A 25473-nucleotide genomic window follows, 5' to 3' on the forward strand; every position below is an offset into this window, starting at 1 on the left:
CACTGGTCAGAGCATCATTACGCTTTAATCTGACTCATTTAGTTCATTTTTTAAATTAATATCAAGCTCTTAGGTAATACCTGGTATAAATGACGTTAGATCCCGGCTTGGCCATAATTTCCATTGTAACATCAGCTGTTACATCATATTTGGAAGTTCATGTAAAAGTATCTGATATTTGGTGTTGTTTCAAATGGAATCTATAATGTAATGCATGCCCGTACGATTAAGTAGTTGGTTTAAATGACAGTTTTGACACCTCACTTCCATTACTTATCGCTGCTGTTTGCTACAATGTCCTGAACTGTTCTTGAAATTCCTGTTTTTTAAGAGGAAGTAAAAGTCACATGTCCATCTTGCTAAATATTTGACATATTTCTATTTCTTTTTTGTATGTTCTATTCCATTCTTGGCGTGCTCCCCTTCACAAATAGAATTACCAGCAGAAGAAGGTAATTTCATTGATATGCTACTCTTAAATCATAATACAAATACCGCTCTTTGAATGATTGTTTAATTATGCTCTTTTCCGTGTAGGGAAATCTTTATGGGAGCTTGTCCTTGAACAGTTTGAAGACTTGCTCGTACGAATTCTTCTGTTGGCTGCCTGTATTTCTTTTGTAAGTATATCAGTTCTTTTCCTCACCTCTTTGGGGTTTGAGTCCCGTTCATGACCTTCTGGTGTTTAGTATCCTAACCCTTGCCTGTTGTTCACGCATTTGTGGTCTTAAGCACTTACAGGAGCCAGCCTTGCATCCTGAAAATAGCCCCCCTCTTTTCATGTCTTACTGAACAGTGTCTATGTGCAAGTGAAAATTGTCGACTGCAATAGTGTTGAGCCCTGTGTGATGAATGGCTGGGATATGGTGCTGACATGTGAACGTCTTCAGTTTGTTTAACTCGTCTGAAGTTACTTGCACAATTCGGGGAGTTAAACACTTGAAGGTTTTTTGATCCTTCCGAGGCAGAATGACAACAGCAGCTGTGTTGTGTCTGAATTAACTTGGCAATAGAAATCATCAGTCTCGAGGTGTAAATAATAATAAATAAAATAACAAACGTGAGATTACTACGATTGATTTCAAATGTCAGGTGATGGGCTGATTGCCCTCTTCTCGGTCTGAATGTAAATTCTTCAGCAAACTAAATCCTTTGTTTGTATACTTAGTCGGAACAGTTTTGGGAAGGCTAGTTTCTATTGTAGCATGACTGCTATGAATATGTGGGACCAACTTCACATTACTCTATTAATATCTATAAAAATCTATTTTAAGATCTACGTATGTGTACCCTGCGATTGGCTGGCAACAAGTTCAGCATGTACAACACCTATTGCCTGTAGACAGCTGGGATAGGCTCTAGCGCACCTGCGAGGATAAGCAGTTTGGATAATAGATAGATGGTGCATCATTAGCCAACGTGTTTTTAGGTTTAACTTTTAGCTAGCGCGTCTTGGGAAACCTGCTTTGAAATAACCCAGAATCCCTGCGACCAATTTACCACAAACGCGGTCAAATTTACAGTGTTTGCTGGTCAAAATAGTGCAACCAATAATCTTTGATCCGTGATGCGTTCGGCTCAAGTGCAAGGACGAGTCAAGCTAGCCACCACGCGCAAGGCCAACTTTGAAATAAAAGGCTACCAAATAATACGTGTCAATCAATGCAATAGCCTTGGTAGGCTTGTATTTTGAAATTAACCCTCGCTGTGCGTGGTGGTGTGGCATCTAACTTGACTCATGCTCTCTCGACATCAACACAACGCCATCCCAAAATCATATTCAATCGCTAATTAATTAAGGTTGCCAAGAAACTGCTAGTTAACTCATTCACTTCCATCCATTTTCAATGAAGCAACCCCCCCCCCCCCCCACTCCCGACTGTTTCACTGGATTTGGACTGATTTTGCAGGGCTCATAGAATGTTGTGTTCTATTGCTATAAAAGCATGGAATCTACCAAAAGAAAGATTAGAGTCTCTTCTTTCATCAAGAAAAAAGTATATTTGTATATGTTTCCGTTTTGCAGCAACTAGCATTAGAATATAGCTAAGTTTCATCATTATTCACAAATCTGTTGAAAACAGTGGGGAAACGAGCTTTTTTGCAACATGGCCCTGGTTAATCTCGTATACTCTGCTGCCACCTGCTGGCTGTTTTTGTAATAACTACCATTGCTTTAAGCGACTTTGAGGTCAGAGGCTGCATCAAAGCCTTCTGTATGCTATAGCATAAAAAAATCATAAAAAATGTTAAAATATGTTTTGAGACCATGGCAGTATTTAAAATAGAATGTTTTATACGTTTTTGGGAGCAAATGATTTAATTACGCCGTCATTGTATGATATGGCACAAGTCTCCAGAATTAGCAGTTAGCCGCTATTGGTAGTGTAAACATTGATGTCTCTAGCAAGGTGCATTGAAATGCAGTTGGACATTTCATACGCACACAGAAAGAAGTCAATCTAGTTACTTATGTTTACAATACCTAATCAAATAACTAGGCTTCCACCCTCCATTTTAGTGGTTGTTATGTCATGATGAACCAAAAATAAAGAATAAACCTGCCTTTCTTATATATTATTCTTATGACATTTGCCACCAAAAACTGGAGTGACATTGCATTAGTCCCTTTTTAAACAGGGAAACACTATATTCAAGGTCATAGTACAACAGTTTTATTTTCATTAGTTATCTGAGCTTCAATGACAACGTGCTCACGTACTCCTGGTTGGGAAACACTGATTTGATTGGTTATGATCTTGGCATGCTGTGGCTGCTTTGGTTTTCCCAAGGGGGAGAGGGTTGTGAAGTCTCACTAAGAGCTGGACCCTCTGTGTTGAACAAAATAATGTTCACAAAAGAAAATACTTTTTCAATGTCTTTTCTAGTTATATAAAATAATTGACTTGTTTTCCTAGCCACTGCTTTGCTAAACAACCGTACAACCCCACCTGGTATTTCTTATAATGTGTCAAACTCTAAATAAAACTGTCACTACATTTTTGTATTATTAGGAATACAGTGCCAAAGCATCATATTGAATAACTCTGAACTAAAATAAAAACAAATAAGGTGTCAGTATTTTGCCACCGTAAACTATTAAAATAAAGAGAATATAAAAAAAAGTATTAATTGTGTGTGTTTGTTGTTTTGGCGGAGACTCAAATGTTCCGGACAAAATATCCAGAATGATCTTGAAAGGCAATAATACGGGTTGGGCATCTCTGTATTCATCAGGAACTTGCATTGGTGGGAAGCAGACCTGAGTATGTGGGTTGCACCTTTTTTGAAGAATTTGCCAAATCTTCTCTGCCGATGCCCAACTTTTTTTATTTTGCTGATTCCATTGACTCGTTTGGTATTTGGTGTATTGAATGACTGAAGTTTGAGGAAACAATATTGGCAATTTAACCATGTATGTATTTAACAATCAGGAGCTTCAGTAGCATGTGGAAGAACACACATAAACAGCCACAACATCTTAGCACTTCCTCCTCATGCTATTCACCAGTGGACACACACTGCTGCGTGATGCAATTTCATTCTTTAACCAGCTTTTGTCAGTGTTCAGTGGGTTTGAGGGCCTCTCAATTCCCAAATTGTAGAGGTAGTTGCTACTAAATCCCGATCTGTGTGGGCTAACGTCATCTTGGAGGATGGACTTCAGTCCTAGACTATGGCAGGATGGGATTGCCACTGGTTGCAGAAACTCATCTGGCTATCTCTAGTCTGCATTAGGATTATCTGCAATGATAAGAAGCCTCATTTTTCAGTGAGACAGAAGCCACCTCAAATCTTACTCCATCGGTCAGAAATCAGCATAGCGCCCTTCACATATATGATACAACTGTCATAGGTACAATCTGTACTCATAACTAAACTTTACATCCCTCGACATGTTCAGGTTCCAGTGCATGGTATGCAGTGATTGTAAAGGGCAGATATGGCAGGCTTGGTTGTGTGCAGTGTGTTCTGGCTTGTCTCACCAGAGAGACTTCGGCCATACAGTATACTTACTGTATGTGTGTAGATGTGTTCAGCCAAATGCTAAAATTCTGCACCTGCACTTAGAGAGTCAACTCAATATTTATTTCCCTTTTATAATCAATCACCAGATTTCACAGCTTACAATATTGCATATACATACTGAATATTGCAGGAAAAAAATCAACAACCTCACTGAGATTTGTGCTATTGTTTGTGTGTTAATGTATATTGAGCAGTGAAAAATAGCTGCCGCAACCACTTCCTGTTCGTGACATGCTAACACGTCCATGTAATTGCAGAGCACTTTATCAAAAACAGTTGTTACAAATAAAGTGGCAGAATGTCAATGCAACATTTAATCACTGTTCGTAATATGACATTGTCGGCAGAAAAAAATGCTGTTGTTTTAGTTCGGTTTCAAACTGTGATGTATTGTGTACTTCCATCGTAACAATTTTAGTAAGTTGAACCGGGAGTACAATGTTTTAACTTTAAAATACAATGTTATCATGTTTATAAAAAAAAAAGGTGTTTATTCTACGACGGCCAAGTAAGTTACGTGTTGAGTGTGTTGTCCAGTTTTATTGGTAAAGAACGACAAATAAAATGGATTTTTGAACTGTTTTTTAAAATGGTTTACGGAAGTTAATGTGACCCTCCGTGTAGGTCTCAACCCTGACTCATTTGTAGGATTTTGTGCTTGGACTGACCAGTCCCCTAATAAAATTATCCGTTCTGTCGAAAGCAACTTCTTCTCGCCTCTGACTGTTTTCTTCTCTATTGTCTGCCATTGCTTTTTGTGGCATCAGTTTTGTTGAACAATTGTGGCGTTTTTTTGCCTTTTGGTTATATATACACTGTAGGTAAGATGAGCGTGATTTGCGCGTGTCCATAATGCAGTTGCATCGGATCGGATACATATCCGAAGAGGCCTGGGTCTTTCTTAAAAAATTGGAAATATACTTTCACATTGCTTGAAAAATATCTGATGCATGTCGCATATACGTTTATAATACTTTGTTGTTTTTGCAGGTTTATGTCAACAGGCTTTTTGTAGTGTAAATTTAAGAGTCATATAAAACAAGAATATAACAATACCTGTAACCTCCTGCATAGGATGGTGTCTATATAGTTCCAAGTCTATATGTGTGTAGAGTTGGTATGCAGTGTACAGTACAGCAGCCAGTCAGGTGATATGGAGGTGTCAGTGGGTTGCTGTGTGACAAGGGAACAGAGTCCCACTCAAGACCAAATTTGGGCCCTTACTGCTCAGTGTGTTCAGGCCTAATATTTAACCTGTCGAGAAGTCAAATTCATGCTATAAAAGCTGAAACGTGTTTCTAAAAACAACTACATTGAACTGAGAGAAATGTTCAAGGTTAAATGACTGGTTATCGAGACGACGACATGCTGTTTACAACCCACACAGCTAGATGATTGATCAGTCATGCTTGGTTTGCTTGTTACTATTCAACTTTAAAAACACATGTTCAGACAAGTGATGCCTCTCGGCGCACATTTACACAGCAACACACTTGAATGATCCAATATTTCTCAAAATAATCTTGTTGTCCATTGACTCAACTCTGGGATGTGTTTTTGTAGAAAATGAATTACCCTATGACCTGTAAGTCACAACAGTCATTAATAATAATAATAATAATAATTAGGGATGCACGAAAATTGTATTTTCAATCGATAACGATAAACCAATAATTTAGACCGTGCCGATGTCGATAACCGTTAAGTAAGCCGATATTTGTTTGCAAAATTAACTTGAATACAAATATACTAGAAGTACAAATACATCAAAACATTTGTAACGAACCATGAAGCTGAATTTTATTGATATCTCTGCTTCAAAGACAACCAGTAGCTAATTTTGAGTTTGCCAAAACAAAACAGTCATGTTTTAAAAATTCAACAAAAAACTGTGAGGGTAACATTTTGGGGAGAAACATCTTGAGCCACAACCACAACAGACCAACCCGGCAAGTCTATTATTTTCGCCGGATTTCTTTATTTTCTTGTTTATCTGTTTGACGTCAAATTGGTCGATAATTATCGGCCACCGATATTATCGTGCATCCCTAATAATAATAAACATAAATCGCTCCTGAGTATAATTCGCATTTTGGGGGTACATTTATTCCACACAAAAAACAACGGTAGAGCTCGGACTCGCACCCAAAATCTTCATTTCCTAATCGTGTTGACGGCATCCAGCGAGTTATGGTTGGATTCGAAAATCTTGCGCTTATAACTTCGCTTAAATATTTTAATTTAATTAGTTTAAAATCTTTAAGTAGAATTCTGCGTCTCATTGTAGCCAAAATCTTGGTTTGTTATTGCGCCTCTTAGTACTGTAAATTTTAAATCCTTATTGTGGCGGAAGCCTCATCCTAGGGCAGCTGCAAACATTAGTTGCCATGACAACTACTATTTATTCTATTTCTTTGTCTTCCATTTCTTCTATTTTCTATTGGTGGTTGGTAAACACTGTATTGTTGGTATATTACCGCCACCTTATGAAATAGAATGCATACGTCAATATTAATTGATTATTATGAATCGAATCCAAAAATTCTGATCTGTCGTTAATTTTTTTATCTTAATTTGGGACACTACTGAAGATCAGACATTTCATCTTGAAATACAAGTTTTAAAAATTGCAGCAGAATAAACACCAACAGGATGAATAGGTGTTCCAATTACAATTTTTCTTGCAGGTATGCAAGGCCACACAAACAGTGCTGCACCTCTTGAACTTGGGGTCACTAGCACCTTTCCATTTTAAATTTTTGTCTGCAGCACTCGAACCCTCTGGTTTTAAAGTCTACTGTCGCCACTTTGGTTGGATAACAGAAGACAGTAACAATTTTTGAATGAAGATGAAATTGACAGTCCTGGAAAAATAGTGTTATTCAGTTTAAAATGTTTTTCTGAGTTGCTTTATGTTGTAACATCGCCATCTAATCTGTTAAAAGTCGTCTTGCTGCATTGTTCCACATGACTTGCTTGTTTGACATGTCTTAAGAGGCATTAGCTGATTGCTTTTGAACGTTAAAGGTTTGCTTTGTGGTAGTTTACACTGAAAATGAGCCAAGTGCAAATCAATGTCATGTTTTTTTTTTTTGGGGCATGTCAATGTTTTTGGGATCAGTGATCTTGATGCAGCAGAACTGCCATTTACATGGAGTGAAATAATGCTGTCACACATCCACCAAAGCTTGTTTTTCGAATGTGCTTATCACCTGTTTCTTTAAAGCTTTTTTTCTTTTTCTTTTTTTTCCCCCCCTGTGCTGGTTTTAGGTCCTGGCCTGGTTTGAGGAGGGGGAAGAAACTATTACTGCCTTTGTGGAACCTTTTGTAATTTTACTCATTCTTATTGCCAATGCCATCGTTGGGGTGTGGCAGGTGAGTAGTTCTCACACATTCACTTTTTAAACACGTTGCAGTTTGTTCTCACACATCACCTCGTCTTGGCGTTTTGGTAACATGGCAATTTACCCACAAACTGTACACTACTAACTTTACACCTATACTGCAATAATGGTGAATACTGTTGTGAACTTTAGCAATCCAAAAGTACTCCCATGTTTTTGTCGAAGTGAAAGATGTCATTGACCAACAAAGCTGCTGATTTATTGTCTTTATTATGAAGTCATAGGTGCATGGGTAGACACAATATTCCTACACAACATGCTTCTAAAGGTGAATTCATCTACAGTGCCAACAAAAGTTGTCTTTTTTTATATTAAAAAAATAAAATGTTTATTTTTATGGTGGCTTAGACTCTTTCCAAATTAATTGTTGGTTACAATGAAACGTAAATATTTGAATAAATTATTGGCAGTTTTCAACGAAAGACTGACGATGACTTAACATTGCGCCAGAGAGTGATAACCACTCACATAAACTGTCTCCACCAACAAAGTCCTTCCTATGACATAGTCTTCTAAAAAAAAAAATGAAAATGTATGTGCTGCACTCACCAATCAGCATCATTTTGTGATTTAATAAGTGTGTTCACTAAATTGAGTTTTTGCTGATTTTAGGAACGTAATGCTGAGGATGCCATTGAGGCGCTGAAGGAGTATGAGCCTGAGATGGGCAAAGTTTACCGGCAGGACAGAAAGACAGTCCAGAGGATCAAGGCTAGAGACATTGTTCCCGGAGACATTGTGGAAGTTGCTGGTAGGAAAACCCGCCTTATCATGGAAAAAAGTGCATGTGTTATTCGTTCAACATAAAGTTTACTAATATGTTACAAAGCAGATAACAGAGTTGTAAAATGTGCAAGGGAACATCTGAACTTCACTGACAACACACCAGAAAAAATTGAGAATTCTTTAGTACAGTGTGACGACACTGCTCTTAAAAAAAAAAGAAGCCTTTTCAGATGATCTTAGTGTATTAAGGTATACTTTTACTCATCTGTTTGGGTGTAAGCAGCATTCACATCGCATGTTGACTCTGCATGCTCAGTTGTGCTCATGCATGCTGATGTCCAGGCAACCCTCCCACACTTCTTACAAAAGGATCAATTGACTGACGTGTCTTTGGAACGTGGGAGTCTTTGAGCTCTAGTATTATCTTGGAACTGCGTTTAACCCTTAGCCTCTGAAGTGATGCAAAATCTTTGTGTGTAGTGCTTGCTATTATTTATAGCGAGTCCTAGATGGTTTGGATGGTGGAATGCTGTATTTATAGCAGGCACTGGTGAAGATGACAGGTGTCTGGTCTCAACCGTGTACTATATGCCTCCTTTGTTTAGTTTTTGGCACACATGGTGGGTTACATGAATCTGTAGTAACCTTGAGAAGGGCACGTTTTGTACATTATTGTGCGATACAGTTCATTTGAATTTTGTGGTGACATGTAGAATCTCTTGGCTTTGGTGTCAACAGCTTCAGGTGTAAAAAAAAAAATAAATAATGCAGCAAAACTAACTGCATGAATTCTAAAGCTTATCTGACTTCAAGATCTTTACAATATTAATTTTCAAGAATAGTTTTTTCCTGAACCTTCAAAGTAACTGATGTGCCTTGTCCAACAATTGGTACGTTTGCTTCTGAGCCAAGGTAGAGGACGTTGATGATTGTAGACTAGTTCACACAATGTCAACAATCGAAGTTTTTGCCCAATACGATAAGCGTCTTAGATGATGGATGGATTTGTTTTACCAGAGATAATTTTTACTCTCAGTATTTCATCCATATAAGTAGTGAAGAAATGAAGTCTCAAAAAATTACAAAATGAAGCCCAATATTAGATCTGCCTATACCAGCTAACTTTGGGCAAAAAATGAGGTACACCCTGGATTATGGTTGAACATTTTTGAAATATAATCTAATTTTGCAATTTAAATATTGCTGGCGTCGTGCCGAAACCTTTACTGTATTGTAAAAAATAACACCCACACACGTGGACTGACCAATAGTATACTTTTTTCTTTTTTATATACCAAATTTTGACTTATGAGGGTTTGGCCCGATTTTTTTTTTTTTCAAGCTCGTCTTCCAATGTATTTAGAATAAAATAGATTGAATAAAAAATAAAGATATATTATACTTAAATGTTTTGCTTGTGTAGGTTAGATGAAAGCTAAAACAACCCTGATTGAACTAGTGCTTTTGTGTCGTAACCCCCTCCACCCCACCCAATTGCAGCCTTTGCTATTTGAAAGTTGCGTTGTGATGTTGATTTTGAGTCAATTAATTACTTAGCCCTACCTTGAAAAAGTAACTATTTACAATTCACACTAGGGCTGCATAATATATCGATATTGTGGTATTGGCCCATGCAATATGCATATCGCAAAGACATGCAATGAGTTTCATATGCAATTTTATGCTTTTATCTGAATTTGACTAGATGCTAACTATGTGCATCGCCATCCAATAATGGAACATTATCGAGAGAATTACAATTAATTAAGTAAGAATACATTGAGTTAGTTCACTTTGCCGCATGAAATTTTTTTATTATTTCATTAGATAATAAAAATGTAATTTCTTTAGGTACATATCGCATATTGCATGTTTTTCTAATATCATGCAGCCGTAGTTAACACTCATATTAAGAGTCTTCACTGAACCTAACATTCATGTTTTTGGAGTGTGGGAGGAAATCCGATTACCTGGAGAGAAAATATCTGATATTGTTTCTCACTGAATTTAGTTCTTTCATCGACAGGTAGCAGTGTATGTTTCCAGGTTACATTTTTGTTGCTGGTAGCTTTCTGTCCTTTCACAGATCTCAGTGGGTTTGTTCTGAGCTGGCTGTGAGGTTGTTGGGCTGGTGGGTGGTACAGCTATGTGAGGAGGGCGGCAACGGGGAGGCTCTCATCTGCTCCTATTGTGTCCAAGAGAGATGGCCTTATAGGGAAGCACTTTGTGGTGAAGCTTACCCCTCCATGCTCAATGCACAATGACCCTACCCATCAGCACTGCACCCTCCACTAGGATTCCAGACACCGTGGATAGTATGTGGCATTTAATGTAGTCTGCCAAGCCTCCAGTGTCACCGAGGGGCTGCCTTTTGGCAAAGGTTCATGACTTGTCAGCAAGACTGAGATAAATGGCCCCATCTTGCTGACAGGCGCTGCCTGTTGGCGTTACATACCCAACTTTTATGTGTAGGTTTCATCCAAAACGAGTAGATAAAGGTGGCACAAGTTAGCTACCATTAACTAATACTTTATAGGGACAGGTATATGCTGCGATACTGTAACACAGTAGGAATCAAAGATGAGGAAAAAAGAAAGATATCGCTTTAACAATGACGGCATTCTTTTTTGTGCCATAAATGTTAGTCATTTATATTTTTCTACTGATGCTGTATTTTGTGGTTTTGTGTGTAGTCACTTAATTTAAATGTACAGTGGTCCCTCGCTACATTGCGGTTCACTTATTGCGGATTTACTCTATCACGGATTTTTATTTGGGTCCATAACATAATAAGTCAACATAGTACTATAGCGCCATTGCAAACAAAAGTCCACCAAATTATTGATAGTAACATTTTGACAAAAATGAGCATTAATATTCACACTCATATGCAAAAAGTATAATGAAACGAAACTTACGGCATTCCTGCCTGTTAATTCAATGCGGATGGCAGTGGATTGCATTTCCATACTGCTCGGTGAAGGTGGACATGTTCTTGTACTCGCAAACTGGATCCATCCCAAAAAATTGGTAAACCTTTTTTTTTAATGACAAAGAAATATTTTTAACCTTATTATTTAATGAACTTATTCGTATAGAAAAAGCCACACAACTCGTTTACTGTACAGTACAGCTATTTTTCTCATTAAATGTACCAAGTTAAAAAGTGTTTAGAAGGGTGGGAACGGATGTGTACCCCCCCCCCTTTTTTTTTTTACTACCTCTTCTTTGCGGAAATTCACCTATCGCGGGCAGGCATCAAACGGATCACCCATGAAAAGTGAGTGAACTCTGTAGTTTGCGTCTTTTCAAAACTTCTTCTCTGTAATATAGCAAATCAAATGTCTGTAGTGCAAACATCTTAACATTTTGGATACTGGATTACACACTTAATTTTGCCTCAGTCTGCCAAGCACCCTGTTAAATTTGACAAAAGCTTCTGTGGTCTTAGTTTTTGTTGCCATGGGAACGGCAACACAGTTACATGCTATGTGCAGACTGAGCTGGCGGCTGCTTAAGATTCATAACGGCAAAAGGCAAAGCTGAGATCTCAAGGAGACCTTGCTGTTATTGCATAACAGAAGTCAGATAAGTCCCAAGTGGTTTTGCATCTAAGTCAACACAATATGGAATTCAACCATATTGTCAGCTGTGTACATAAACACTGGGTTTTACTGATGAGATTGTTTTTGGGCTTGGTTTATTCCTGTAAGGTTGGTAGATGCAGTTGCTTTGGCCATATGTTAATCACTCTGCTCCTTCTCGGTACGCACTCTATTTCCTGAACACTTCAGTGGAGTCAGGGTCCTGCTCAGTATAACATGAATGTGAAGCAAAATGTTTGGTATTCAATGCCTGGAAGTCCACATTTTTATGAGTCTCGAGCAATTAAAGGGATCTGCTTATAACAAGCAGCTTTACATTTGTAATCTGTGAGTGAAAAATTGCGTTTTTGCACCTCATATATATTAGAGGTTAATCAATCATCAAATTAATCGACAACTATTTTAATAATAGAGTACCGGTAGTTGTTTAAAGCCATTGTTTAACTCATTCACTCCCAGCCATTTTCACAGAAGCGATCCCCTTCACTCCCGGCCGGCTGTTTTACTGGATTTTGACAGATTTTGCAAGGCCCACAGAATATTGTGTTTTATTGCTATAAAAACATTGAACCTACCAAAAGAAAGATTAAAGTCTCTTCTTTCATCACGAAAAAAAGTATACTTCTATCTGTTTCCGTTTTGCAGCAATTAGCATTAGAATATAGCTAAGTTTCATCATTATTCACAAATCTATTTAAAATTGTGAGTAATTGAGTTTTTTTTCAACATGGCCCTGGTTCATCTCATTTGCTCTGCTGCTACCTGCTGGCCGTTTGTGTAATAACTACCATTTATTCAACCATTCTTTGCAGTTGAGAGGCTGCATCAAAGCCTTCTGTATGCCCTAGCATAATAAAACACAAAAAACATATAAATACATCTTTGTGACACTTAAAACATTTAAAATAGAACTTATTTATACGTTTTTGGGAGCAAATGAGTTAAGATAAAATTGTCCAAATACTCTGATTTCAGCTTCTCAACAGTATTCATATTTTGGTTTCTGTAGTCATTCATGAAAGCAGGCTGATTATAATGGTTATGTAATACACTTCAAAGCAAATAGAATAATCAACTCTAAAAACACATTGAAAAGCAAAACTGCGAAGAGGCGTTCAAGTGGCAACGCGCTTAGGTCACCTATGCACAGGAAGTTAGAGGCGAAAGCATATAATTTATACATGTATTTAAGGCAAGTTGTAAAATGTCTGAAGTCCTCTTTTTTGTTTAACAAATTTATAACATCATAAATCATGCTGTTTCTACTAAGTACTATCTCAAATGTTCTCCAATTTCTATACTGTAAATGTGTAGGATCGTATGCCGAGAAACGAGTAATATGGCGGCCTCGCAGATTCAAAAGTCTTGGCTTATCGGCTATCCAGTTCAGATCAGCGGTTCGCCTTCTACGCTGATTCTTTCTTCTACGCTTTCTGTTAACTCCCTGTGGCTGCACTCCAGCGCCACTCCAGACTTGGTATATACATTACAGCCGTTAAACGTCCTCAGCGTCTTCTTTTGGACACATGCACGTCTTGAAACGTTTCTGTGTGTACAAGATTTTTTTGAGGAACAAAGCCGTCTTTGCTTCCATGTGAACCAGGCCTAAAGCAGTGTTTCTCAGCCCTGGTCCTCGGGGCACACTATTCAGTCTGTTTTCCATGTCTCCCTATTCCAACGCAGCTGAGGATCATTATCAGGTTTGCTGATGAGCTGTCTTTGGAATCACCTGTATTGGAGTAAGGACACATGGAAAACAGGCTGGATAGTGTGCCCCGACGACCAGGGCTGAGAAACGCTGGTATAAAGAATATTAGGGCGCACTCACACTAAGGCCACTAAAGTCCAGTAGTGTGAGTGCAATCGATCCGCCTACGGTTCAGATCCCCAATTCAGCACGATTGGGAGAGGTGGGCCAGAACGGTACGGTTGGCTGCACATGCGCAAAACCGCGGCGGCTAAACGTAACCATGACGTGTACGTACGTGCGACGTGTATAGCGAGCGACCTGAACTGTTGACCATACAACAACCAGAGTGTCCCTAGCAGAGAAATGGCGGCAACAAAGGGCTCACGTTGGTCTGATGATGAAGTGCAGTCCCCCATGATGACATCTTCTTGCGTGAAACAACGTTATGACGTATATTTTGGAGGCAACTGGGCTCGGGCACGGTTTGGTTACAGTAATGTGAGTGTGGGCTGGAGGAGGAGAGGGGAAGGGGGGGCAATCAGGCTTCAGTACGGTACGGAAGAAATGGCCCTAGTGTGAGTGCACCCTTAGTCTCATTCCTAGTCGTTTATGCTGCATGCCAAAATGCTAGCTGCTCAAGTGAAGTTTCACAATGACTGTTCATTTTAAAGTTTGCTGCTAAACACAATGTGAATTAAAAAAATAAAGACTCTTGATTATATATGAAAAGGAAAGAAATTGTAATTATAGGTGATGTCTTATTTTCTCTTTTGTGTTCATAATTGCTCTTTAACCAAGCAAACATATGACTACTTGATTATTTGATAAAATTTTCAGTAGGATACTCAAATATTAGCTGCAGTGCTACACCTTCCCTGTTATATTGTCATATTTTTATTGTTTACTAAAACCGTTGCTATGGGTCAACCTGCAAAAAATTACTCCTCAAAATTCTGAAGTTGCTCCTTAGAACCACTGAGTCGCAGAACAAATGTGTCAAAACGTGTGTTTAAACAAATTGCAGTTAGTTGCCAATGCCAACATACATTTTCATTTGGAGAGCAAGTTTTCATTGAGGGGTGGTTGTTGAAGAAAGGCTGCTTCGGAAAGCTGTCATGTCGACTCTTGTGTAATGGCCCCCTTGACTTGACAGAATGTCAACCTTTTGTCCTGCTGCCATCAGCACATGGACCGGACCCTCCTGGCTGCCCCCGAGGAAGCCTGGCCAGCCGGCTAAACCTCATGCTGCGTCCGAACACACGGCAGGGGCAGGTGCCAGTCAAAGCTGCCAGCTTACGTTGTGCCACTGCCTCGCTTGCTGTTGAAAGGTCTATTTAAAAGGCACCTCTGTGAGTCATACTGGGTGCAATGTATCACCAAGCCTGAACTCTATGGACCTCATCACCTGTTGGCAAACACAGAGGTGCAAAAGTGTGGATGGCTGATGAGATGCTTGGACCGCTACCAAGCAGGATGTTGACACAAAACGACAGCTGATTTACACACGCACTTACTCAGAGCAGGCCTGCAGTGTACCAAAGACCCTGGACAATCCCAGTGTTTCTTAAAAAAAACCGAACTCAGCTGCAGGCACCATTGTTGGAAAGTCAGTCTAAGAAGCAGTCTTTCATCAAAAGTAATGAAGACAGGAAGTGTTGCATAACCACAGAGGATAGGCAAAAAAATGCCACGTACGGTTAGTTCCTGTAATGAAGCTCAAGGTAACATAAATTGAATTTTGAAGTGGAAATTTGCAACTGTTGACATTGATTACAAAAGTATATTTGTGTGTGTATATAATATATCCATCCCAACATGGAGCATTGGTACAGTAGGCTGACCTTTCCATGAGCCAGGATTAGTGACCTTCTCAGAAGTGAAGCTTTTATTGTTCTAGTGGTTCCGTGTTTGGATGCTACTGTGTTAGACGTCAGTCCTTCTGAGAAATGTTGTCTGTCTGGATTGGACAATGGCTGCTGACAGATCAACCTTTCTGGCACCACTCTGAGGACACTTAATGAGTTGCCAGTCATCTACCTTCTCCAAGGATCACAAGTGAAGCACCAATCCCTATGTGTTGTTCAAGCACACAGAACTTTAAAAAGGCTGAAAACAGACAGTGACAACAGTGAAAATAGACACCGGCCTGTTAATGGAATGTATTATGATGGTTTGTATTCTAAGTACAGTATCGAGTAGAGGGCTATGTCCTTTTGTCTCTTCTTGTGTTGTCGCATTGATGTGGAGACAGCTGCCATCATACGCCTACATTTAAACCTGATCAGAGCATTGGGGAAGATATTGGAATACTTTTTCCATTTTTGGCTTTGTACATTGTTGGGTCCTTCCCATCTCTAAAGGTCACATTGGTTTTATATTACAATAATGATTCCCTTGTATAGGCTCAGCATTTACAGTGGCATGAAAAAGTATTTGCCGCCGATTTTCAATTTTTGTTTTGTTTTTAGCATTGTTGCATTTTTAGCATTTTTTTTTAATCCGATTTTGATATCTCCCAAGTATAGTGAGTGAGCTCCACCTATTCACTGGAAAAGTGACTGAGTCCGCCATAACTAGCAAAAAAATCTTCCAATATTTGCTGCCCCACACTTCCAAAATGGGTTTGTAATTGTGTGTAGACTCCACAAGGTGGCAACAAAACATTTAAAACGGAGTATCATAAAGCACAAACATGCATCTAAAATGTGCGCAATCATTAACCCAATAAATAATTGTTTCAGAAACTTCGACCCAAAAGTGAGCTACGGTCAGAGCCACTAAACTGGGAACAGCGGTGAACCTTCTGAGGAGTTGTCAGCCTATCAAACATACTCCAATATTTGGGCACAGTGCAAGTTGGTGCAAATGCCGGTTTAACTGTGCGCAGAGACGAGCGACACCAATTGTTCACTTTCGCTTTTTTTTTTTTTTTTTTTAATAAATAGGCCAAATTGCAAACTAAACACCCAAGGCACTTTCGTCTGCTACCCCACTCTGCTCCACTCATGCAACATGTGGACTAATTGAAGGCGATTGACTTCAAAGAGCTGCTTGTTAAGTACAATGCAAGCTGCATGTCTCTTCTGATGATCCTTTCAATTAATTGATTTATATGTTTCAGAGGGTTTGATGCACGCTGTTTTCATATCATAAATTAAATATATCTGCCACACTTAACCCCGTAGTTCAGAATATGTGTGCCTGCACGTTAGTCAAATTCACTAAGATTGCGTACTATTACCAGGGGTGTCAAATGTACGGCCGGTGGGCCAGATCAGGCTTAAGGCATTTAATCAGTTTCGTGAAATGATCTCGTAATATCGGACCAATTCATCCAACGGCCAAAAGCAAAACCTAAAAATGTGTATTTTTACAAGTAATCCTCAGATGAGGAATGCAACTTGTACACAGATTTGACTTGGGTGTCATTATTTTACACACAACTTTAAAGTTACGGTTTGCTGAATATTAAGCTGCGTCAGTTATTACGCTTCATTGCAGCTACGCGGTCTACAATATAGAGCCTCATAAGTGCGTGACTTATCCAGGCTTATGGCAGGGAACCCGTGGAAGGAGAAATACCCTTAAGAAACAACAGTGCAAAGGAAGATGTGAAACAACCTAGACCAAGCAAAACAACATCATGCCGCTTTACCATTTCAGGATTTGTACAAGTTTTTGTGAGTAATGGAATGGTGAATTCTGCTATCAACCAGAAAGTCTTGCAGGCAATCGTCAGGCCATGAGTGGTCTTGGTCTATCTATTGTATGCAGAAGGAGGACGACGCATGCTAGCAGGTCCACCTGTGAATAGCTCAAAGAAACAAAAGCTAAAATCCAATTGAGATGTTGTGCTATGCTGGAAAATCCTACACTATGACTGAGTTGAAACAATTCTGTGAAGTGAGCCAAAATTCCTCCACAGCAGGCTTCCCCAATCCTAGTCCTTGAGGGCCGGAATCCTGTTTCCATCCTCCCAACACACCTGATTCATACTATAATCGGCTCATCAGCAAGCTCTGCAGAAACCTGATAACGGTCCTGAACTTTAGAATCAAGTGTGTTGGAGGGCTGAAACATCTAAGCTTCAGGACACCAGTCCTGCTTCACAGCATCGTGAAAAGACTCCTCACCATTTATTACAAATGCTTGATTTTAGTTATTGCTAACAAGAGTTCAGAGTGCAATTACTTTTTCATAATGGACCTGTCAGATAGGTTTGGATTTCCCCCCGCTTTATATTAACTTGGGTTGTCTTTTTGAGCTGTTGAAATTGATTTTATGATCTGAAAAACCGAAGAGTTAATGATTGCCAAAAAAAAAAAAAACGGCAAGGGGCAAATTGTTTTTCATTGCACTGTAGGTACTGTCTTGATGTCTACATGCTTACAAGGCATTCTTAACAGTCTTGTCTTATATTTGCTGTTGAACACGGGGTGAGTGTAGCCTTACACAGTGCATATAGTTTGAACTTGAGCCACTTCCCCAGTTTCATGTTATGCAGCATTAGGAAGCTGAATTGGGTCGCCACAATCCCAAATTGGTCTTTTCCTTTGAGACAAGCCATTTATGGCTCACAAGTCCTCCATCCATTCCCTCCTTTCCTTGGCTCTCTTTCTCCTTTCCTGCAGTGATGTCAGCACTGCCCAAGGCCGTGTGACAACCCCTCTGCGATTAGCTTCCACTTCCTCCATTTAGATTACACAACCACCAAGTTACCACCTGCAGATTTTAGCTCATATCTGTTCAATTGGTTCATTTTGTTAGTAAACACCAGGGGCTGGACTCGCTCCTAAAATCCAATTCACTTATGGTGCCAACGTCAGCGAACGAATTCCGGCTGGATTCGTAATTTTATATGACGTATTTCCAGGGGGAGAAAGACGTGTTTTTTTCTGGAAAATAAATAAAATGTGGCCTAAATACATAAATAGGAAATGGAGACTTTGTTGTTGTAACTATGGAATAGTTGTTTTTTTAAGTTTCAAATGGTGTTTCCCACACCGTGTTAATACTTGGGTGGGCCACCCAAGTGAACTGGCCATCACCCAAGAAGTTTTCAAGAAAATGTATTTTAAAATATATTTTAAAAAATTAAATAAAATGTGTCGCGACCAGATATCCCGCATGTAATGTTAGTTCTCCGTCACTTTGTGGCTCGTGAGGCTAGAGGAGACGTAGAAACAGGACTGAGACACGCCCAACCCCCAACCCCGCCCGCCGGTGTGCACCCACCCAAATAGATTTAAAATCTGTGGGAAACACTGAATGGCTTACCATTTAAGTAGAATCTTATGTTGCATTGTGGCCAACAGTAGAATCTGGGTCAATAGCAGTTGTAAAACTGTAGTAAATAGTCCTCGCGGGCAAAAATCCTGAATGCTGGATGGGTTTGCCTACATCAGGGGTAGGCAAACCTGCATGTTTTAGATGTCTCCCTCCTACATAGACCAGGGTTGCCTACTCCTGGGCGTCGACATGCTACTTGGCACAGACACCATAATAGCTTTAGGGCAAGCCGTGTGTTTGGCTCCAGTCATTTCATTGAACGCTTTAGCGATTTTGATGTGGACTGGTTTGTTACAAACATCAGACATGCAGCTATGATACAAGACACGTGTCATTTTATCATTGGGGCTTTTGCAGAGACAACCGTGGGACCTTGTTCAACACGGCGCCACACTGAGTGAAGGCTTAATGTATAGAAATGTACGCGTTTTGCATTTCTTTTCTAAAAGATAGGATCGTCATTCCCCATACTGTTTCAAATTGTCTTGTGCAGCTTGCCAACTTTTGTTGCACTGTTGCCGTTTGAACTCGAGGAAAAAAAAGCCCGAGGATATCACGCACATTTCTGTTTCCTTTACGTCACATCACCGGAGAAGATTTGCAGGGTGCCATGAAACAATCCAGAGCATTGTCAAAAGAGCAACAGGTATAATTGCACGTGTATGAACTCCCAGGGTTGGTGGCGAGTCCAGGTCCAGAAATTAAAAACCCTGAAACAGCTTGTCTTTAGCCACAGGGGCCTCTACTCAACAGGCGGAGACAAGCTTGCCTGACAGTTGAGTTCACCTGTGACTGAAACCAATCTGTGGCGGGGTTTTTACTTTGTGGACCTCGATTCCCCAACCCTTTGTGGAAACCAAGCACATTATCTTTTAAGATGCATCAACTAGTGTTCCCACAGGGTTGACGTCTGAAACTGTCATAGAAAATGGAATTGTGCTAGTTACCATGTAAAGAAAATGCAGATTCCGGTGCCGTCACACCAGTGGTGATTCCTCTAAGACTGCAAAATATCAACTCCTTCACCCCACAAAAAAAATGTGAAATATGAACTGCTATGTATTTCGTTTATGCGCTAGAATACCTTCATCTTTTGTAAAAAATCTGCTCCTTATCACCGGTTTAAACTGACATGACTTACTTCTCATTCATAACCGCTGCGCAACGGCACTTTGACAGTCGGACGCTGAGCTTCCACTGCTTCTCTGCGGAAGTATTGAGTGGGTTGTTTCACTGCGCAAAACTGGACTGGGCTTTATCCTACCCCTCGGACACTCAGAGTCTCTGAGAGTCAATGAGGCAGTGAGCTGGCCCGGACACTCGGCTTCTGCATGATGATTGGATCATTTGTCTGAAGCGGAATTGACAGTGAAATAAGCAAACCAGCAATCTTGAAATATAAAATACTACCACTGGAGACTTGACCAATTCTCAGCGACTTTGTCTTTGTTAAAAATGACTGCGGTTTCTTTCACTAACGAGCAACCCCTTCCCCGACTCACAGCCAGTCAGTCAGACAGTACCCTCGCTGCTGCACCTACTAGCAAGCTGCCACCATGGCAGGTAATATGAATTTTGTCGACCGGATTTTGGTGAAGCCATTTGATAGTCTTCCTTACTAAGAAATAAATGGAGTAAATAAACATAATGGTTTGGACAGAAAAAAAAAGGGCTTCCCAGCCACCACTGGGTTCGACCATCTGATCTCGGGTCTGCAAATTACAACCCATTCGTGCACAGCACTAGTACACACATAAAGCATAACGACAGACAAGAGGAGCAGTGGCATAAACCAAATCACCACCAATGGTTTCATGCTATAGGAAAGGTGCTTGACGTTTTTGCACTGATATGTTATGGTATGATATGTTTTGGTTTCAGTTGGGGACAAAGTGCCTGCTGATATCCGAATATGTTCAATCAAATCAACAACTTTGAGAGTGGACCAGTCCATTCTAACTGGTAAGTTGATCAAGCCTATTGAAGACCTTTGACTGAAATGTAATTTGACATTTGCAGTCTAAATATCTTCCTTGACTAAAATAGTTGTTGAAGAATAAAACACTTGAATCTAGTCACCACTGCATGTAGATACATTTAAGATGATCCCCTGTTTTGATGGCAAATTGTCTGTTGTCTTAACAATGAATCCTGTGCTTGTCTTTGCAGGAGAGTCTGTCTCTGTCATCAAACATACAGATCCTGTGCCTGACCCTCGTGCTGTCAATCAAGACAAGAAGAACATGCTATTCTCTGTTAGTGTACTTCTCCACCAACTATGGAACATCTTATTGACATTGTTTTGTCAGTCAATGTCAAAGGGAAAATATTAAATTGTTTCTAATTTCAGGGTACCAACATTGCGTCTGGGAAGGCTGTGGGTGTGGTGGTGGCCACGGGTGTTTACACAGAGATTGGTAAGATCCGTGACGAGATGGCAGCAACTGAGCAGGAGAAGACCCCCCTGCAACAGAAACTGGATGAGTTTGGCGAACAGCTTTCCAAGGTCATTTCCCTCATCTGCATTGCGGTGTGGATAATCAACATCGGCCATTTCAACGACCCTGTGCACGGGGGCTCCTGGATCCGTGGGGCTGTCTACTACTTCAAGATTGCCGTGGCGCTGGCTGTGGCCGCCATCCCGGAAGGTTTGCCTGCCGTCATTACCACGTGTTTGGCTCTGGGCACCCGCCGCATGGCCAAGAAGAACGCCATCGTCCGCAGCTTGCCATCAGTGGAAACTCTGGGCTGCACTTCTGTCATTTGTTCGGACAAGACTGGAACTCTGACCACCAATCAGATGTCTGTCTGCAGAGTAAGTCTCATTACAAAGTTGTTTTGTCCTCCGATGTTTGAATAAGATGCTCAGTTGCCCAACCGACCGTTACGGCTTGCTCAAGTGACACTGTGCAAATAAATACTGTTCCCCTTGTGATCACGCTGCAGGTTATTTAGCCATAAGGTAACATGCAGGCACTTGTCTTTCCTCCATTAAGCAGTTGGATGACTTTCTTCTCTTATGTAACCTTGCTGACCTTGCGTCATCAAGCTGAAAAGCAGCCAAACAGTGCTTCCGTTGTCTCTTTGTGATAAGATTGATTTGTTATTGTAAAGAAAAGACTTTACTTGCCTGCTCAGTAATTCATTTGAGCTTTAAACGTTGTCATTAGAAGTTGTTTTGCTTCTTTGATAAAAAAAAAGAAAAGAAAAAGCAGTTAAGTGTGCAAATATTTACCAAAGTGTCACTGGAAATTATTCATAATGAACTTAATATGAAGGCACTAGAGATGAAATTATATGCACGCACACATACAAAGATAACTCTAAAGGTGTTTTTGCTAATGTACTAGGGCTGGGTTTAAAATAATAGAATAATCAATATCAAATCAATTTTCCTTTTCAAGCCCGATATATCGAGTCATAAAGCTATGAATCGATTATTTTGATATATTTTTCCCATAAATTCTTTAAAAATAAAATTTTCAAAGGTCTTTTTTTCCCCATCTTACTGTTTTCTTGAAACTTACTGTTCACATGAATTTAAGTATTTTCTTACATTTGTGAGAGACCCAACTTATTGCACTTTAAGACTATTCACTATCTTTTTCATTTATATTTACCGGTACAATTATTGAATTGAGCCTGCAATTGGCTGGCAACCAGTTCAGGGTGTACCCCGCCTACTGCCCGAAGCCAGCTGGGATAGGCTCCAGCAACCCCCGCGACCTTTGTGAGGACAAGCGGTTAGGAAAATGGATGGATGGATGGAATTATTGAATTGGAATTCTGAAAATATTTTTATCTCATCCTTGCTGATGTCAATGTTTGTGTAACACTTAAGTGATTAGAACTCGTGTTACTTTCATTAGTAAACTAAATAATTTGATGAGTTACTTTGGACTTTTATATTTGTGGAGTTCTTATCATGTCCTTGACATTTAGGAAGAATTGATGTGTCTTAGTTAATCTATATCGGATTGAGTTGAAGTAAATCGAATCGATTGAGGAAATTAGAATCGTTACCCAGCCCTATCACATACTACTTGAAATTTAATTGGAATATTCAGTTTTACTATTAACCAACCAAAAGTGAGACCCAATTACTTGTCGTTGTCTTCAAATCTGATCGTAACCTCCCTAGATTTTCTTTTAGTTTTAGTGGGTGTTTTCCCAGTAGTCGTGATAGATTTTAAAGTGACTAGTTTATGATCATAATTAATTTCTTGTCACCCCTGTGTGTTTGTATGATGCCTGTGTGAGAGGAAGGATAAAACATCTTCCTTTGCACTGTTGTTTCTTAAGGGCATTTCTCCTTCCACGGGTTCCCTGCCATAAGCCTGTGTGTTTACTTCCGTCTCGTATACGGCAGCAAGCCACCATCTGAAAGAGAGACTAATATAATAGCACAGGCTGAAAGAAGCTCTGCCGCTGAGGTTCAATTGGGATTAGTCAGGCTTCTGCTGCCACCTGCTGTGTCTTCAATGGTGTCTCCCACCTGTGTTTGTCCGACGTTAATACAGTCTTTTGAATTTCCAGATGTTCATTCTCCACAAAGCTGAAGGTGAAAGCTGCTCTTTGTCTGAGTTTACCATCACAGGTTCGACGTATGCGCCAGAGGGGAACGTGTGAGTATTTTAAGGGACGTGACAATTGATTTTCAGTGATGATAGATTGAATGTGATGCTGACTGAGGTGGATGTACTGCACGTTTCCCACAGATACCAGGACGGCAAACAAGTCAAATCCTCTCAGTATGATGGTCTGGTGGAACTGGCCACCATCTGTGCACTTTGTAATGACTCATCGCTGGACTTCAATGAGGTTTGGACTGCAACAAACTCACCTTTTAAAATTCACAGTGTACACTTGGTGCGCGTAAGAAATGAGACACATAACACACATGACTTGATTGTTGAGGACAAGCAAAAAAAATGTTTTCCCATTATTGTTCCCGATCTGTAATGTAAGTGTGTGAGATTTGTCATAGAATTCCCTCCCTCAACAGTGACGCACTTGGTGCAGCGCACAGCTGCCTGCTGATGTGAAACAGGAAGCTGATTGGATGTAAATGAATATGCCACACCCCTTCATTTAATATCACTTCCGCCTTAGTCACTACTGTTGTTGCTGGCAATACAAATTGTTCCCGGATGTTTGTGTAATTGAGCACTTTGGCACACTGCATCTTGATTTGTCGACATGTGATCACACCGAGAGCAACCCTGTACAAATAGCAAGGTCATATTTACTGTGAATAAGATCAACCAAATTCCACATGGACTGTAGTGGTATGGCAAGACCTGAAGTCAAAAAGCTAAATAGTAGTGACATAGAGCTAAAGAGCGACATCTAGTGTTTAATTTTTTACACTGCTTATCTTCATGTAGGTTGGCGTTGAGCTTGTGAATTGCAATCCCAGCTGATTTGGGGTGAGAAGTGAGGTCCTGTACACTTTGGACTGGTCACTAGCCAACTGCAGAATAATGTGAACCTTATTATATGTTATCGTGAACCAAAAGCGCTTTTGTATTGGTTTGTGTGGGCATGCTGTGGGTTGCTTTATGCACTGCGTCTGTGAGCTCTCATTATATTCTGTATGTATGTCTGTAATGGAGTTCTTTAGGCCTCTATCCTAAACCCACTACTATTCTCTATATATTGTAAGAGGTTATAGTGCAGGTGGAGCCAGTTTTCAATTTTATGCAAATAATATCTAAGGTTGAAATTTGGAATTTAATTTCAGATATACCGTAAGTTTTTTTTCTTTCCTACCAGAAGATTACTGCTACACTTGTAGCTGTCCTTGATTACGATAACCTTTTAAAGAGGAAGTCAACCTTAAACATTCCTTGACAAGAATATGTTATATGTGACCTCACTAGTCTAAACATGACATTTTGATTAATATTTCATTTGTAGGATAGGAATTATGCAGCAAAATCTAGCCGTTTTCCCCCCATCTCAGGGGGCGGCCATTTTGCCACATGCTGTCGACTGAAGATGACATCACAGTTGCTCAGACAACGACCAATCACAGCTCACCTGTTTTCTGAAGCTAAGCTGTGATTGGTTGTTACCTCAGACCTGAGCATCTGTGATGTCATTTTTACTCGACAGCAAGTCGCAAAATGGCCGCCTTCTGATATTGATAAAAACGGCTGGATTTTGGTGTTTCACTCATAATGAAATGTTAACCAGAATACCGTATTTAGACTAGCGGGGCTGCAGAAATGGCTCCTAATATTTAGTACTCTCTCGGGTAACCAACATATTAGACAAAACTCTCTATGACTGTTATGCAGTATGGTTGATTTTTAAATACTGGAACATAGAAAATAAAAAATCTGAATATTAAATCCGTTTTAGGTGAAAGGAGTATATGAAAAGGTTGGCGAGGCGACAGAGACTGCACTGACATGTCTGGTGGAGAAGATGAACGCGTTTGACACTGAAGTCCACAACTTGTCCAAGATTGATCGAGCTAATGCCTGCAACTCCGTGAGTGACACCAACTTCCTCCCTGCTCACGTTGCATGCAGCAAGTTTTCTTACTATCGCTATGGGAAATTCAGGTGATCAAACAACTGATGAAGAAAGAGTGCACGCTGGAGTTCTCCAGAGACAGGAAGTCCATGTCTGTCTACTGCACTCCCAACAAGTCTCGTTCTTCCTTGGGGAAAATGTTTGTCAAGGTATACTTTGACATAACACATAAGTAACCGGTTTGGTC

The 25473-nt window shown here is 39.9% G+C and overlaps 1 protein-coding gene across 1 annotated transcript in view; it reads left to right on the plus strand.

The window, feature by feature from the left end:
• The window catches only part of LOC144048643 (sarcoplasmic/endoplasmic reticulum calcium ATPase 2-like), a 33150-nt gene that overhangs the window by 823 nt on the left and 6854 nt on the right, over positions 1 to 25473 (plus strand). Inside the window, exons 2-12 of the mRNA XM_077560836.1 lie at positions 435 to 452; positions 538 to 620; positions 7300 to 7404; positions 8046 to 8184; positions 20625 to 20705; positions 20913 to 20998; positions 21094 to 21558; positions 23280 to 23368; positions 23462 to 23564; positions 25110 to 25241; positions 25316 to 25435. Of these exons, the coding sequence (XP_077416962.1) occupies positions 435 to 452; positions 538 to 620; positions 7300 to 7404; positions 8046 to 8184; positions 20625 to 20705; positions 20913 to 20998; positions 21094 to 21558; positions 23280 to 23368; positions 23462 to 23564; positions 25110 to 25241; positions 25316 to 25435 (1421 nt within the window). The remainder of the gene's footprint in view (positions 1 to 434; positions 453 to 537; positions 621 to 7299; positions 7405 to 8045; positions 8185 to 20624; positions 20706 to 20912; positions 20999 to 21093; positions 21559 to 23279; positions 23369 to 23461; positions 23565 to 25109; positions 25242 to 25315; positions 25436 to 25473) is intronic.

This window comes from Vanacampus margaritifer, chromosome 3, assembly GCF_051991255.1.
Source record: "Vanacampus margaritifer isolate UIUO_Vmar chromosome 3, RoL_Vmar_1.0, whole genome shotgun sequence".
Classification (NCBI taxonomy): domain Eukaryota; kingdom Metazoa; phylum Chordata; class Actinopteri; order Syngnathiformes; family Syngnathidae; genus Vanacampus; species Vanacampus margaritifer.